The sequence below is a fragment of the Artemia franciscana genome, chromosome 8 (genome assembly GCF_032884065.1).
Source record: "Artemia franciscana chromosome 8, ASM3288406v1, whole genome shotgun sequence".
NCBI lineage: Eukaryota > Metazoa > Arthropoda > Branchiopoda > Anostraca > Artemiidae > Artemia > Artemia franciscana.
In genome coordinates, this window is record NC_088870.1 from 1,687,970 (window position 1) to 1,705,858 (window position 17,889).

At 32.5% G+C, this 17,889-nt stretch overlaps 1 protein-coding gene across 4 annotated transcripts in view; it reads right to left on the reverse strand.

The window, feature by feature from the left end:
* LOC136029864 (B-cell receptor CD22-like) overlaps positions 1 to 17,889 on the reverse strand; it is a 214,798-nt gene that overhangs the window by 40,484 nt on the left and 156,425 nt on the right. For all 4 annotated transcript variants that reach the window (XM_065708323.1, XM_065708322.1, XM_065708321.1 and 1 more), the window contains exons 8-9: positions 7,461 to 7,585; positions 3,421 to 3,577 (exon numbers count right to left, since the gene is read on the reverse strand). In XM_065708323.1, coding sequence (XP_065564395.1) covers positions 3,421 to 3,577; positions 7,461 to 7,585 — 282 coding nt within the window. The remainder of the gene's footprint in view (positions 1 to 3,420; positions 3,578 to 7,460; positions 7,586 to 17,889) is intronic.

Below are 17,889 nucleotides of genomic sequence, written 5' to 3' on the forward strand. Positions count from 1 at the left end.
TTTTCCTCCTCAACATCCCGCTCTTTACGCTAAAGTTTCTTACTGTTTTAAAAAGTAGAGTTAAGAGAAAGAGTCAAACTTTAGCGTAAAGAGCGAGGCGTTGAGGAGGAAAAGCCTTTTTAATATACCGAGTAATTTCTGTTCTGAGTAATCTCATTACTTTCAATAAAAAAAAAACTTGTTTTTTTTACTTATATGTAGCATAGAAGTGAGGCTTAGGTGACATGAGTTTGTCCTTATAATGGACAAACACTGCATACACAGAACAGTTCAATTAAATGACTCACAAGGGGCTTAGAAACACAGGATTGGACGGAGGCTGAGTATTTCAGCAGGAGTGGTCAATGGTAAAACGGGTTTGTAATAACAGTAATTGTACAGCTCATTTTTTGTGTTTCCAAAGCAATTCTCAGAGTATAAGATAATAAGTAGGACTTACTGATGAGACACCAAAAATTATAACATGCAAAAGAGGCGGCTCGAAATAACCAAACATATTTGTGGACATATAATTTTTCAACACAATAATTTCGGTACTATATTCGGTGAACTATTAATATCCTTGCATTTTACCAATACTAAAAAGTCTTAGTGAAATCTTGAAAAGTTTGGAAATTAATTTTCCTTGTTCGTCAAGGGAGGGATTAGGTAAAATAGGGATTATGATTGAATTCATTAAACCAGACAAATACTTTTTTATTTCATTTAATGGCTAATCTTCATTCAATTTAAAACATAATTACAGAAAGCTCCTTAAAACAGACAGAAGTTGATAATTTATTTTAAGAGCACCAAAAAAAGGATATAGAAGAGATACTAAATTACACATTATAATAAGAAGGTATTCAAAATAAATTTACATTCAAGCGCAGATACATAGGCTATCTGTATAATTATTATTTGTTCTCGTTATGATATGCACCAGCATTAGAGTTTGAATTAGAATTGTTAAATATATCTTATCCTTAACAAAATTGCGCATCACTTACAAATTTATTGCGATAACTTTCTAAGGGATCGAATACTTCATTTAAAGGTGCATACAAGTGCGGATTACAACTTCAGTATCAATGTCGCCGTTGCTTCACTTCCCCGTCCTGTACACCAAGATTTATCGTGTGCGATCGACACAATACGGAATACCTCAGAAGACGTGCAACAATTAACATTCAAAAGGCAAAAATGTACCTTTTTTTCCTTTTTTTTCTTTTTTTCCCTCCATATTACCATCACAAGGACTACTTTTCTGAGAGTAAACGATCTAGAAGATTAATGGTCTGTGGATGTGTTCTAAGTTTGATTCCTAGTTAATTTTTTATGATTCTGCTATATTGTCATACGAATATTAACAGATGCTTAATTTATCGAGGGCCGGCTGGAATACTTTAAGTTTTTTCATTTGTTGGCATTGGCTTGAGCAAACGATAAACTGTAGTAATGAAAACACGCCTAAGCAATAAACGCAGTTCAGTGCTTATAAAATGCGTAAATTTTAGCTGTACTTGTGCTATTATATTGCTGTACCACTTCTAAACTGGTTTTACCATTTAAGGTTGTCCCGAATCGTGGCCGACATTCTCTTAGGATCATGGCTCGACTACTCAACATACTGTGTGACCATATTATACCATATTGTGTGACAAAATATTGTGACCATTTCAGTTTCTTTCTGTCAGTTTTGTGCCCATTTTTGAATACTAGTGATATGCAGGACGTCAGTGCATTGTAGTTTCGTTACTATAAATTCCTTCTATAGCTGCCTCGTTGGTCTAGGAAGGGCACATTTGAACGTTTAGTGCTACTAATATACTATTACTACTACTAATAACTCACCACAGCACCAAGCCACCTGAGTCCAGCACAGCTACGCACGCTCCTTCTCCAACCCAATCTATTCAAGGCCACTCTCTTTACATGCTCCCAGGAAGTTTCCATTTTCGTAAATCTTTATTTATGACATTCTCCCACCCCAGACGAGGACGACCTGCTTTACGTTTAGCCCCAGACGGATGGCCAAAAAGGACAATCTTCTTCGATCTGCCATCCTTCATCCACAGAACGTGACCTAGCCATCTCAATCTTTCTTTCATAATAGACTTAAAAAGCGGGATTGAACCAAATTTTCCGTACAACCTACTGTTTGAAATACGGCCAGTCAGCTGGGTACCCAGAACAATACGCAGGCAACTGAAATATCAACATCTTATAATAAGTTGGATGCTAAGCTCAAAGAAGAGGCTTGCCTAAGGTTAGGTTTCTTTCATCCTCTCGTGCAGTTATTTTGATTTGCATAGTTGTTTTATATATTTAATAGTGCTTTGAATGAGTTTTTTTATGCGTTTCCTTTTTACATTATTTTGTTACTCCACTTTTTGTAATAGTAGTGGGTCAAAAATAAATTACTATTGAATTATAGCTACTACACGGATCAAAAGTTAGTTTATATAGTGATAAAATAAAAATAAAGTTTTTTTTAGCTGAAAGTATGGAGCGATATTAAAACTTAAAACGATCAGAAATTACTTCGTATATGAAAGGGGCTGCATCCTCATCAACGCCCCGCTCTTTACGCTAAATTTTGACTCTTTCTCTCAACTCTGCTTTTTATAACAGTAAAAAACTTTAGTGTAAACTTGTAGCCCCTCCCATGGGGACTGTGGGGGAGTAAGTCGTCCCCAAAGACATAGTTATAAGGTTCTTCGACTACGCTGAATAAAATGGCTATCTCAGAATTTTCATCCGTTGACTTTGGGAAAAAAATTAGCGTGGGAGGGTGTAGATGCCCTCCAATTTTTTTGGTCACTTAAAAAGGGAACTAGAAGTTTTTATTTCCGTTAGAATGAGCCCTCCCGCAAGGTTCTAGGACCACTGGGTCGATACGATCACCCCTGGGGAAAAAAACAAAACAAACAAACAAATAAACACGCATCCGTGATCTGCTTTCTGGCAAAAAAATACAAAATTCCATATTTTTGTAGATCGGAGCTTGAAACTTCTACAATAGGGTTCTCTGATACGCTGAATCTGATGGTGTGATTTTCGTTAAGATTCTATGACTTTTAAGGGGTATTTTACCTTATTTTCTTAAATAAGGCAAATTTTCTGAGGCTCGTAACTTTTGATGGGTAAGAGTAAACTTGATGAAATTTATATATTTAAAATCAGCATTAAAATTCAATGCTTTTGATGTAGCTCAAGATTCCATTTTTTAGAGTTTTGGTTACTATTGAGCCGGGTCGCTCCTTACTACAGTTCGTTACCACGAACTGTTTGATCAACTAAAACAATTGTGGCTTAGATGCAGCTTAAACAATTATAACATGTACTGTTAGTGAAGGTGTGTGGCTCATAAAGGTGGTAAACACTGGTACAAAGTAGGAGTTAAGGACCCTAGACATAAATTAAATAAAAACGACTTACACATCACTTGCAAATTATACGGAGATGATGTAGATTCGCCTTCTTGATTTCTACCAACGCAAACATACTGCCCAGTGTCAGACCGAGTGATATTTTTGAAAGTAAGGGCAAACTCATCCATTTGTATATGCTCCCAATGTGGCCTTACTACTTCGTCCTAGATATTACAAAAATCAATGAAAAACAGATCAGCTGCTGATATGAAAATAAAAGAAACGTTAAAATTTTGAAACTTTATCTTCTTTTTGACAAAACTAGAATAAATTCAGGTTTTACTGATAGTTAATAGGATAGACAATAACTCTGCAATGCAGATAATCAAGTCAAAAAATGTTAAATGAAAATATAACATGTATTTCCGTCAGCTTTTCGGTGTTAATGTTCAGAACTCTCATCCAGAGAGCTTTTGCTTAGCGGAGTACTTTGTTTAATTAAGAGTAAAATTAAACTTTCTTTGGTTGTTGATTAGTGGATGGTCCTTTTTCCTTTTTGTGGTTATTATTGTTCTTTTTTACATATTTATTTTCATTTCTAGTAGAGCCCTTTTTCTTTTTCGTGGTTATTATTCTTGTTAAGAGAAACATATGGTGTGGCCAAGCACACAATGCTGCCATCTCTTACTTTAGGCTGCCACTTGGAATGATGGTTTGTGTTATATAATTGTTCAATAACATGACCTGAACAGAAGAGGCTTACTTATTTTGATTATGGGAAGAAGTAAGTACTATAGAAAATATTAAAAAAGTTAGTTCCTTAAAACCTAAAAGCTTTGTAACTAAACTTTGATTAACAGAGCAATAATACAAATTAGTAAATGTTTTATGAAGCTGAATTCAAACGAATGAATATTAATTAAACTTACACCTCAAAACCAATTTGTGTTAGATAATCTGGATGATTTATCATGGAAAGGAAAGGGAAGCTGAAAAAAGATTCTAAATCTCAGCAAAAACTTTACCAGTGTCTTCCTAACGCTTGAGATATCTTATTGAAACAGTCTGAAAAACCCCTTTATCGTAAGATATTTTGACAAGTAATGTCTTGCAACTTAGGAACAACATCTGTAATATTTAAAGAAAAAATATCACATTGGTGCAATTTTGTTCCAAAGATGTGGTCTAAACTTAGCCTACATTCAACTTTTAACTCTTATTTTTTGACTTGGCTCTTCACTTTTCTTTGAGAGACTTCTTTTTTAGAAAGCCTTTTAAAGATTATTTCTGATAAGAAATAATTTCTGACATGATTTCTGATAAAGAACGGGGTTTCTTTAATGAGAGACAATATAAATACGAAAAGAGTCTTAGTTTTGGGAGGTAATTAAGCTCGGACCTTAGGTGGGAGAAACTTTAGCGGCAATTATGAAAATAGAACTTTGCATTGGCCTATATCTTATAAATTATAATGAATTTATAAGATATAGAGATTATAAGATATATAATAAGATACAAGACATTTCTTCAATTTTAACTTCTAGGGTGAACGGAAAATTTTGCTTCATGAAAACTGAAAAGTTTTCTGAACAACTGAAAAGTTCAGCTTCCCCGTAATTCCAAAGTGAAATTACGTCATCCATATAACGACCCCAAATAGACGTGTTTTAAAAAACAAGAATTTAATGCCCAATATTCAAGCTTCTCGACATAAATATTTGCCAGTGGCCCGGATAAAGGTGCCTCCAAGGGTAACCCTTGTAAATCATCATTGTAACCCATTGTAACCAAAACCGATTGTAAATCATCTCACTTCATTCTTTTTGTCAGTCCTGGTTGAACTTCGTTGAAGTAAGGATGCTAGGGCTGTTTTTAAAAAAGTTTTAAAAAAAACATTATTAGTTTTAATTCTCACATTTTAATGTAACTTTATTTATATATACATATTTTTTTCTCTCTTTCGTTTTCGTTTTGTGCTGAAATATTCGTTTTGGCCGAAATATTCATAGAATTGATTTCCATTGTCTTGAAAAGATTTTCCCTATTGTTTCTACTTTGTATTTGTTTTTCATTGGATTCTGCATATCGAACTTGCTATATTCAAAAAGAAATATGTACAAAATGGTTATCTAATTTCGAATCCCCCCCCCCCAAAAAAATCGACGTTAGGAAATAAAATAATCTACGCATATAATCCTGAATTTCTCCTGTATGAAAAACTCCTATATTTCTATAGGCATGACCGTGAAGTGTCCATGCTAAGGTGCAATTTTCATGAAATTTGCACCTCATTTTCCGGTATGTCTCACCTTCATTTTAAATTAATTGGATACTGCCTTCAGATGTACTATCATTACTACTAGCAACTCACTGCAGCACCAAGCCACCTTGGTTCGCAAACATATCTACCTATTCTCCCAAAAAAATTTTGAACTATGGAAAAACACCCACACCTTGGGTATTACACTTTTATCATCTTCGGTGTATTAATTATGCCACGCAAGTAAGTGAAGCTCTCCACTTGATCGAACTTCTCGTTATCCTGCTCTACCTCTTCCTCTTTATTTATTACTAGTCTAAGCAAATTTGTCTTCTTCAATTCAATTTTCAAACCTATTCTTGGCCTCGAATTCACAAAACCTCCAACAAATAGAAAAACTTCATCAAACCATGGAAAAATATCCAGACCTTGGATATTATACTATTAACATCTTCACCCCATTCACAATCTATATTAATTATGCTACCCAGGTAAGAGAAGCTGTCCATTTGACCAAACTTCTCGTTATCTGGCACCACCTCTTCATCTTCATTTGTTCCTGGTCTAAACAGATTCAACTTAAATTTAATTTTCAAACCATTTGTTGCACCTGAACCTTCAAAACCTCCAACAAATTATTCATTTTACTAATATTTTCATCTAGCATTCTCAAATCATAAGCATAATCAAAGTTTAGGACACTTTTACCTTCCAGTTTGTTTCCAAGCTCTCCCATAGCCTTTGCCGTAATTCTTGGCACAAAGTCCATCAAAATGATCCATATTAATGGGGATAGAACGCTGTCCTACTTAACTTCTGTTTCAATTTGAAACCACCTAATACCCTCATTTCCTAATTTAACCTTAACCCAACGATACTGGTTTTGTATTTCGCTGTTCACAATTTTTCAGCCTATAGTAATTGTATATTCTTGGTTGTAAGGGGTAGGGGTTAGTTTTGGGCCAGTGTCCCCCAAAAGTTAAAATCATAATATTTCTGAATGATTTTTCTAATTTTGATAAAATTTAACATTGTTGGGTGATTTTTCGAGTTGTAGTCCTCCCCTACAAAGGAAAGAATATGTCACCTACACGCAAGTTGCTTTTCACAGAGTTGACTTGGGCAGGACATACAACCAGGAAAAATCAATGATAGAAGTCTTGAGTTCATCGGAAATAAGCTAGTTGGGGCACGTTTTTCTGGGGGATCTTTCTCCCTAACCTTTATTTTTTTCCTTTTGTTCTAAAAAGTTTTAGTTATAAGTTTTAAACTGACCAGGAATAAAAAGTTTGTTGGTCGGTTTTAGAGTTCCTCCAGCATCCCCCCTCTCTAAGCAAAAAGCGAGTTCCTCTTTACCAGGATCAACAAATGAAGTTTTTGATTTAATCGCATTCCGTCAAAATCCTAATCAAAAACACGATTATAAAAAGATTATCTTTTATGAGTTTTGTTTTTAGGGAATATTCTTTTGAATGTAGAAATTTAAGAGTTGATTAAATATTTTGACACTAGTATTTTACAAAATTGTAAAAAATTGGCTTAACTAATTCAGGCAAATTAAGAAGAGTTTAAGTTTTTATCAAGGGGTATAAATCGCATACAATATGCGTAACGTGCTATATTTCGTTACAGTTTCATATGTAGTTTGGAGTGATAGAAATCTTCTTACGTCAAGGCATGGAGTACACTATAATGGCTCAAAAGTGGCGCTCAAAAGTGTTTAATCGGTGTTTAATATAATGTTACAGTTTTTTGATGGTTTTGTTAGAGGATTGTATTTAGTTTTTGAGCAGAGGAAACAGAAATGGAAATAAAAATATGCTTCGAAAAATTTACAAGGATCTTACATCTTTAAGCCAGCTAACAGCGGTCAATGGTGGATTCGCTTGAACTTGACATTCAATCCTTACTTCACTACCTTCTACCAGTTTAAAACCATCTTGTTGAATCACTATATTCAAAATGGGACAATCTATAAAAAAAAGAATATCTATAGTTTTTCAAAAAACAAGTTTTAGTCACCAACTTGACAGCTAGACTGACAGCCATTTATATACATGTATATCTGACAATTTAAGTCTAGCAAAGTTGCTAAAACATATAATAAAACATATAATAAAAACATAATAAAACATATAACAAAACATATAATAAAACATATAATAAACATATAATAAACATATATAAAAACGTCTGGACAAACCTTCTTGCAGGGCTATCACGGGTTTTACGTAAATAAAACTTTATTTAAATATTAACTTCACTTGATCTCCTTGCGTAAGTAGAATTTCTTATCACAAACAGGAAGTTTTGAATAAACTTTCTGAATGCAAATTAACGTTTTAATATAACTGAAGAATTTTTGATTAAAAGTTTATACTATATATTTTCTAATTTTTTTAAATATAGCAAACGGGGCAATGGTTTCCACTTTACGATCTGAGCCAAGAAATACAACAAAGAGTAAATAGTAAAGGCACTTAATAAAATTATCTAGGGTGATTGCAACTAAACTCCTATCAGGATTAATTTTGTCAGTAACTCTTGTTTCTAGAATGCTTAAGTAGTTTTTTAGGAGGCGTTTTCCATTGGAAAATGATATTGCAAACAGAAAGGGGAAAAGGTAGTTACAACAATCGAAGAAAGGACTATGAGAAGGGAAATTCAATTCAGAACCTACAATTCAGAACCTACAATTCAGAACATTTGTGTCTACTCTCAATCACAGTTTCAGTGGAAAAACAGTCTAACCACCAAATTTACCTCTGTCCATAAGCATTGTTCCCTATTCACAAAAGAGCATCGACAGGTGATATTTTAAGTATATAAGAGTCGGTTTGAACTCCATTTTGAAATAGACCACTACCTACAAAAATTTGTCAAACTGTAGGTGTGAGATTTGTCATCATTATTCATTATACTTAGAAGAATCTACATTCAATTTTCCTGTTGAAGAAAGGGCTAGAGGAAGGGTATGCTTAAAATCTGCAGCTACGAATTCCTATGTCAAATGTCAGTGATGAAATCAGGAGCCCTAGTTTTGTTCACAAGTATGCATTATGTCAGTAGTGGTGGGTCTCTTCGTCCTTGGTATACACTCTTACTTGGGCTCTAAAGATTGCAAAAATACAATTTGGGTCATTATTCTGCTTAAATTACCATACTGTACGAGACACATCATTTGCATAATATAGCCAGCATCTCATTTAAATCATATTCCTGTATGGACATGATTATCAAAAAGATTAAAATATGTGTTTTGACTATTAAATTAAATGGATACTCTCTCTCTCTCTCTCTCTCTCTCTCTCTCTCTCTCTCTCTCTCTCTCTCTCTCTCTCTCTCTCTCTCTCTTTCTCTCTATATCTTTCTCTCTACCTATGACTAGTATAGAAAATGTGTATTCTGTCCCACCTAACTCAGTCCAACTTACTATCAGACCATTTTACATTATTTTAATATCAATTATTGTAAGTTTTTACAATTTTCCATCCCTACATTCAACGTAAAAATAGGTCTTTGGAATTAAATTTGGTCTTATTTTTATACTTTTCACAATGTGACTATGGGTTCCAGATCACCCCCTCAGTTTATTCACTTTTCAATTGAATCCACACCATTTTAAATAAAAATTTTGACAGTTTTATAATTTGCCATCCTGAGTTTTAAGATCATAACAGGTCTTGTGAAATAAGAATTTGATTAATTTGTGAAATAAGGGTTTAATTACAGTCTATTTTTCCTATACTACCGATAAAATATAATAATTTAATATTTAGTGGATAGTTCGAAATCAATGTCTAAATAATTTATTTATCTTTAGATATTATTTCAAAGGCCTTTAAAATTATACCTATTTTCTAATTTTTATAATTTCTTTTCAAGATCAGCTGCTATAAAGTCAAAACGCTTAGAAGTGAATTGACCAGTCATTTCACCCTTTATAATACATAGTAATAACGAGTTTATTTCTATATTTAGTTGTTACACGGTTCATTCCTGTAATCGTGTAGTCTATTCCAATGTTTGAATCTTCTTTCCTGATAGTTTGATCTTATTTATTTCTATTTACATTTTGCTTAAAAGGCTCTCCATTTATTAATTGAAAATTCTATTAAACAAATTTCCAAATCGAAAATAATTTATGTATTAACATATAATTTGCTATCAATGACATCCATGATTACTTTTCTTTCTGAAAATATAACGCAGTAAATGTTATATGGATTAGCAGGTACTTGGTAAAATAAGACTTTAATTTCTATACCAGCAGTTGATCCACTTGGATAAATATTCGATTCATGCTTTGAAACATCAAAACAAAATAAAAGATATACTGCTTTAAAAGCATTGTAACTTGAAATGGTTATACTATCAACATTTTCAAGTTTATCTCCTAACAGCTAAAATCATTGATAAGTGCTAGAATAATCTTCATTAGCATCATTGAAATCACAGTTAACATCTTCCTGTGGATATTAATACGGATTTACTCTCACTTACATTCTATTAGTGTTCTTAGGGGTCAGATACTATGTTTTTTGTCTATAACTGTTATTTTTTCAGATCTTTGTAACACAACTGCAATTTCGTTTGTATTATAGTGCTCACTGACCACCCTCCATGTTGATTCTTTATCCGTTTGATTATAGCTTTTACAGGTATTACGCGCTTCCCATCTTAATTCAAATAAGATACCCTTTCCTAATCAATGTTTTGATTCTTCCGCTTTCTTCGTTAATCTGGCTTCTAATGAAGTCGCTATGGGTAAACTCGAATGTAATACTGGTAATATCCATGATAAATGCATTACATTTACTTTAAAATTTTTAACTCCAGATTTTCTAATCATATAGGGAAAATCATTTCTTTCTAGTATAATTTGATGTGTAACGCCTCTAAAAAACATTAATATCTTGACAAAATTCAAATGATCTTAGTAATGTTGAATAAATATTAACCATGTGACTTTCTTTTGTTTTATTAAATCTTTTAAATAAACCACTATTAAAAGCGTTATTTCGTTTTGTTTTAATGATTCCACCGTCTCCTGCAACAGGCGTAAAAGTGCTTTCAATCTCATTTTCTGCTACAAAGGGATCAATGGATTGGGGTTTAATTTCATACCAAAACATATTAGTAGTTTTGCTTCGACTATAGTCATCTGATAATTCTAATAAACTTTTAATAGTAGTCGTTATACCTAAATAGTCAATACTTTCAATACAGTTATCATTGATAATATACTCAGCATTTCTGAACAAATTAAATCCATTATTTGTTTAAGTGTCTTCTTCATTAATTGATCCATCCCGTCGTGTTACTTTCACTTTTGCATAAAGGTAACTATCACTTGGAAGAATCACAGGTTCTACATCTTTTAGAATGAAACTATATTTTAATTATTGAGACACATTCACATTTTTTTTCTAATTTCTGCATATTTATATTTGGTTGTAAAATCATCATAATAGGTTTTTCTTGTATTCTCTTTGGAATACATATACAGTGCTCATAATCAGCAGTGAAAATAAAAGAAACCAATAAAAATAAACAAAATTTATACTCAATAAACTAATTACATATAGTTTATTGCTCTTTTTTTTAATGCAACAGCAGAAGCACATCTCCTCGACCTTTTAAGTAACGGTTCATTAGAACTATCTGACGTATCCGGTGGATAGAGGTCGTAGTTCTTAAGTGAAGAGATATTTACTTTATTTTCCAAACCTAGAAAATATAATTTCAAACCTGAAGATTTCAAGTCAGCTTTACCGAAATGCATTTATAATTATCCAAATCATTTTTTTTTTTGTTTGAAAATGTTTCTTTGATTTTTAGGGACCAAGATTTAAAGCAGACTTTCAGGGAAACAATCGAAATTAAAAAAAACAAAATCAAGAATAATTCCATAAACAGAGATATAGGTGAATTTGGATTTACATCAATTTATGATAAATTACTAAGGTACACAATTTCAAACTTGAATATTTCACGTCGGCTCTATCGGAACACATTTATCCAAATCATTTGGTTTTGTTTGAAAATGTTTCTTTGATTCCTACGGACCATGGTTTAAAGAAACTTTCAGGGAAATGATCGAAATTAAAAAAATTATTCAAGAATAATTCCACGACCAGATATACAGGTGAATCAGAATTGAAGTGAATTTATGATAGTTTACTGAGGTCAAATAAAGTAAATATCACTTCATCTAAGAGCTATGACCTCTATCCACCTGATGTGTCAGAAAAATCTAATGAACCAGAACCAAAAAGGTCAAGAAGATTTGCTTCTGCTGTTGCATTGAAAAAAAATAAGAAAAATAAACTATATGTAATTAGTTTATCGGGTATAAAACTGTTTGTTTTTATTGATGTCTTTTAGTTTTACTGCTTTATATCTGTTCACTGTCATTTGAAAGGTTTCATCCCTATTTTGAACTGTTATAATTTATAAATAATAAAAAAATAAAGACGTTCCAGATATCTCAGAGTATAGGTTTAAATAAGAAAAACATGATAATAATCGAAGTATTGAATAGATTAGAGAAAATTCCTTTAGATTTAATATTTCAATGAATTCAAATGGAAATAATTTTGGATCACGTTTTAACTCTGTTGTTAGAGATCTAAAAAATAGAATGAATGATACAAATAGTTACAGAGTCAATTTACAACACGTGTAATTTTTTATTCTCAGAAGGATAATGAAAAACTCGAACCTTTTCATTATCAGAACTACTCCTGGATTTTTAATAAAATTAGTGACATTAAACAAAGGCATCTAAATAGTAAGCTTAGGAATAGACACACATTAATAATAGAGAATACACCAAGATCAGGCTTACAATTTGAAAGAGTCAATGGAATCGATGATTGAATGATAAGATCACCAAATTATATTCGAGGCACTTATAAAGAAATGTCGGAATTTGTAAAAATAAAAATGCTTGCATCAATATAAAAAATAAACGCTAGTAAATGCTTTTTTGGTCGGTATTCACTAATCTTCACCAAGCAAATGACAGATTCGTTGATAGACTATCAAAATATAAAACCTAAGAAAATGAATTTGAATTTAGGGATCGCTAATTTTCCAATGAATATGCAAGATATTTGTAGATTTGAAAACAAATATAATATTAGAATTTGTTTATTTGAAATAAGTGGAAAAAAGTGTTTAGAGTTCATATTCCTAAAACTGAGATCAATGGAAAAACAGCCACACGTGTGATTGATTTACTCTATTTTGATAATCATTACGTTTTAATTAAAGATTTAATTAGATTATTAAGAACTCAAATAACTAAACATACATCGAAAATTTATCTTTGCACCTACTGTGGAAGACATTTCACAGAAGAGCAGAGTTTGAAAAACATTTTAAAAAGAATAACTGTAAAGATCATGACATCATTATGCCAAAAAGGATCTAAAATTGAATTTAAAAATATAGCTAAACAAATGAAAGTGCCTTATTGTATTATAGCTGATTCTTAATTTTTTAATAAAAATGTAATTAAAAGAAAGGTAAAAATACAATCAAAGTAGCAGAGCAAAACCATTTGCTTATGGATTCCAAGTATGTTGTTCTTTTGATACATCACAAAATAAATATTACAAATACTTTGGTGAAGATGCTAGTGGGTATTTAGTGACTACCAAAACAAAAGTGTGTAGAAAAATAGCCGATGAGTATGAAAATAGACAGATAAATCATGGTTATACAAAGGAAAAAGTAAGAGAAAAATGGAATAATACAACTATTAAAAATTCATTCAATGCTCTTGTCAGAGTAAGACGTATTTAAGACCTCTGTGCGAATTTATGTGAAAATATTATTTCAAGAACTTTGGGATACTCATTCAATGCTGAAAACATTATTTCAATAACTGTTGGATATTTAGTAATACGTATTGATATTTGGATATTAGTACACTATTAATGTACAATGGGACTTAAAATGAAAAAATCTGAAACAAGAAGGTATGAATATTTCACTAGACGCTTCAGATGATAGCTCTAGCTTGAAACCGAAAATATTAATGCTAGCTGTATATTTCAAGCAAATTCTTGAAGTCGTAAAAGAAAATGGTAATAAATTAGACAATTTATGCAATTAATTAGGTACTCTTACTACAAGGGTCGATAATCTGGATAAAGAACATTCTATTCTCAAAAATAAGATGGTTAATAGTGATTTGCAATTAAAAACTTTTACCGATGAATTAATAAGTAAGAAGAAGAAATGAAGATTCAATGTTTCGGATTGTGAAATTAGAAGACACCAAGTTAGAAAATAATGGCATCATATGGAATGCTAACGCTAAAACTTAGGTTTTAGCATTATTGATAACTTAGAGGATTTTAATAACGCTAAAACTTTATTCACAGAAGTTCTTCGCCATGGATATGACAGAAATCGTAAATTCTTAAAGATGACACGACAAATGACGACAACTTTTCTATTATATAAAATGCCAGCAAGCTTAAGGACAAGAAGTTTCATGGAAATAATAGCAACTTGTTTAGTAGCGATAATGTGCCAGCCAAAATTCATAGAATACGTAAGCTGGTTTTAGTAAAACGGGATAAATTGCTGAAGATTCCTAGATATGAGGCATGGATGTCAAAGGATATTCAGACAAACTTGTTTGTGAAAAGACCTGACGGCTCAGTTACAAAATATTCATTTAGTGATAGCATACCAGAGGTTGACGACTTTCCAAACATCCGAGGACATATACATCATAGTTTTCCAAGTGATGTTTCAGTGGAATAAAATAATATCGTCTTATAGTAAAGCGCCCTGTTAGTATGTTTTAACTATACAAGTAGGAAACGTTTAATCATGTTTGTCTCGTATTTATTTGTTTTTTTATATTCTCACTAACTTTTGTTGCTCTATATATATATAATAGCGTCTATATATAATAGCACCTCAAACATCTGGACGAAAGTGCGTCTTTATGCTTCATGTGCCGAAAGACGTAAGATTGGTTTTGTCTTCTGTCAGAGGCTTTTGAGATAACAATTTTTTGCCTAAAGTGTGTTCTTGTGAAAGAATCTATATTTTTCTTGGTTTGGAATATAATTTAGCAATAATTTCAAAAAAGGTAATAAAATCCCTGCTATAAGATAGGCATGGGTCCTTTTTATGATGATTTGCTTGTGCTGCCATGAAACTATGCCAAAGCCTTTGGACGAGAAAGACTCAGAACACTAATTACGTTAATTTTAATAAATTGCTGACATGTTTGTAAGGTCTAGGAATCTAGCCTCAGAAAATTGCCATCTCCATGCTCAAAAACATTAGGAAAGAATATACTTCCTACACATTTATATATGCTCTATATTTATCACTATTCTTTTTCCTTATTTATCTATTTTTTTTTACTGCTTGTTTTGAAGCACATAGAGGTCTTTGAGCCAAATCACGTGCTCAAAGAGTCGATTAGTCTTTGACGAAACCTTACTATAAAATCCCAGTCTTACCCAACTATAGATAAGAGAAGTTGCGCAAACATTGAATTTAAAAGATAAAAATCGAATCAATTGCTAAGCATAAGAGCAGAACCTTTCCTTTTGTTAGCTAAAAACCAAAAATTCATACAAACGAATGGATTGATTTTAACTGAAACAAACAAATTTAAGAAATATAAAAGTCCTATCTGTATATGCGTGCCTTCTTATAGAATGTAAAAGTTGAAATGTATTTTTTTTTAGTTAAAATTTTTATTTGAGAATAAGGATAAAGGTTTAAGCTAGAGCACTGCCTGAACTAAGTTTTGAACTGAACAAATTTATTGACAAACTAATAAGCCAACGATCATCTCCCAAGGCAAACACAACTGCCAAGAAAAGGTAACTAAGCGGCAGATAAAACGGCTGAAGTCCTTTGACTCTCACCCTATTAATTAATTATTTAACAAGAAATCAGATTGCTCATTATACCCTCAATAACAAAAAAAGTGGAAAAAATAAAATGTCACTATGAACAAATCTAATCGAAATATTAATCATTATTCAAAAATAGGTTTTAATCAATTTAATGTACTTTGATCTGCTGAGCCTGTTTCTAGTTGTTTCTATTCCATATGAAGGGAACATGTGAAGGGAACAACCAACACGAAGTAACTGAATAAAGGCTGAAGGACATACTTTAATCCAATATTAATATCCGAAATGGTAGCTTTGTATTCACAAATCTGTTCTTGGTTAAGCACTCTTAAGCACTCGAAGTAAGATAACGCATCATTTTCTGCCTCGACTTAATTTTCCAACAGTCGAGCTGCTTTATTCTGTAGAATTTACATTCTTCAAAAATGTGCAAGAAAAAAACTTTATTCGGCCACAAAAAACAATCGTAAGATATATAAGGGAGCACATTTGCATGATATAATGTTAGAAAATTTGATAGAAGTAAAACATGCTTCAATATCCGTGTAACTCCCTGACTTCTTCCAACTTAGTTTGCAGCAAGATCATCCTGATGCTTTCAAGGTAAAATGCTATCAAAGAAGAAACCTAGGTAACGTGCATCATTCATCCACGAAAGAGATTTGTTATTTGAAAATAACTTTGTTTCGACAATTTCTAGATTTCCATCTTTACAATACACAATAAAATCGGTTTCTTTGACATTAGCTGGTGGAAGACTGAAAAGTGCGAACACACAAAATAACTTCAAAATTTCACCAGCAAATACTGCACCGTTTGACTAGATCTGGTGATGGCAATGTCTTCTATAAAAGATATAAGGGACCACTAAGGCAAACAAAATCATATTGTGCCAACATAGGGCAGATATTATACGGAACCTCAAAACAGGCCCCTGAGGAAATTCACAATTAATTTCAAAAGAGGATGATAACAATACTATTAAAAACAACCTGTATACATCTATTGAATCAAAACTATCAACCCATCTAAACCAGTCCCTTTATCACTAATACATTTTATTCACTTAATTAAAATATTCAGATCAACTATATCGAAAATCAATGAAAACAGTAAGAATAATTTCACCAAGTAGGATGTACATTAACAAGTATGCATTGTTAGACGAAATTTGTATTGGAGTTAAACCACTGTTTAATACCAGCAGTGGAAAAAAAGGGGTCTCCTAAAGATCGGAAGGAATGTAAGGTGGGAAAAATGACGAAAATTTCAACTTAGAGAAGTGGATATTACATCATATCTCCAATGTAAGAACATAAAAATTCTACCTAAACGAGACCATATTAGTCTAAGAGGTGGATACCTTCTGAGTGCGTCTGCGCAGATAGACAGTATCCATTTCTCAAGTATTTCTGTAAAAGTATCTATTTACACCGTGGTAGCAAAATATTTGTAGGGAAAAATATATAATGAGTCGAAGGTAATATGCTTTAGACTGTATGTGCAGGATTTCAACTCTTGTTGATAGAATAGCATCACCAAGCGCTGAAAACCATGTTATGGCCAAGATCGGCCCTGGATTTTACAAATCCTCCATTCATTCTGGAGGTCCCAGGGACTTCTTGCTGTCCGGTAGGAAGCCGGCTTAAGCAATTTGGTGTAGATTTGAGAAAATATGTCGATCCCCATCCCGGACAGGTATCCGGGATCATTGCCTTTCCTGAGGTCAAAGTAATTTCAGTGATTTAAGCAACAAGAAAATTGAAACATAGAATGTTACGATATTAAAAAATGACTAAAGTATCAAAATCTTGACTGACGAATACAGAAGATTCAATTCGGATTTTTTACAAGTTTTAGAAACCCACGTCCCAATTACAGACATCCCGGGACTTAGCTGCAGCCAGGACATCCTCCTACAATGGTTGAAAAGACAGCTCATCTATTCTCAGGTCCCGCTCCTCCTGCCGTCAATGGGTGTGCCTTGGTCGACCTCTTTTGCGTCTCACCTCAGAGTGCAACTAAGAGCACCAACTATTTTTCGAGTCAGTGTTCTGGCATACGAAGAACGTGAATAAGAGGGGTCCATCTCTTTTGCATCCGGAGGTCACTAGCTAATGGCTGACCGTTTTGCCCATGGACTTCTGTGTCGGTGACCTTTCCCTACCAAGATATTTTCAGGATTCTTATTAGGTATATGTTCTCAAAAGTTAAGACACATTTCTCCATTTGGAGATTTAGTTTCTAGCATTCACAAGCACAGAGAAGGATGGATGTCACCTTGCTATTTAGCATTCGGAGCCTTAAGTGCAGGAAATCATGTAGGGGTATATACTTAACTTTAACTCATATACTTTAAAGTATTATGTACCTC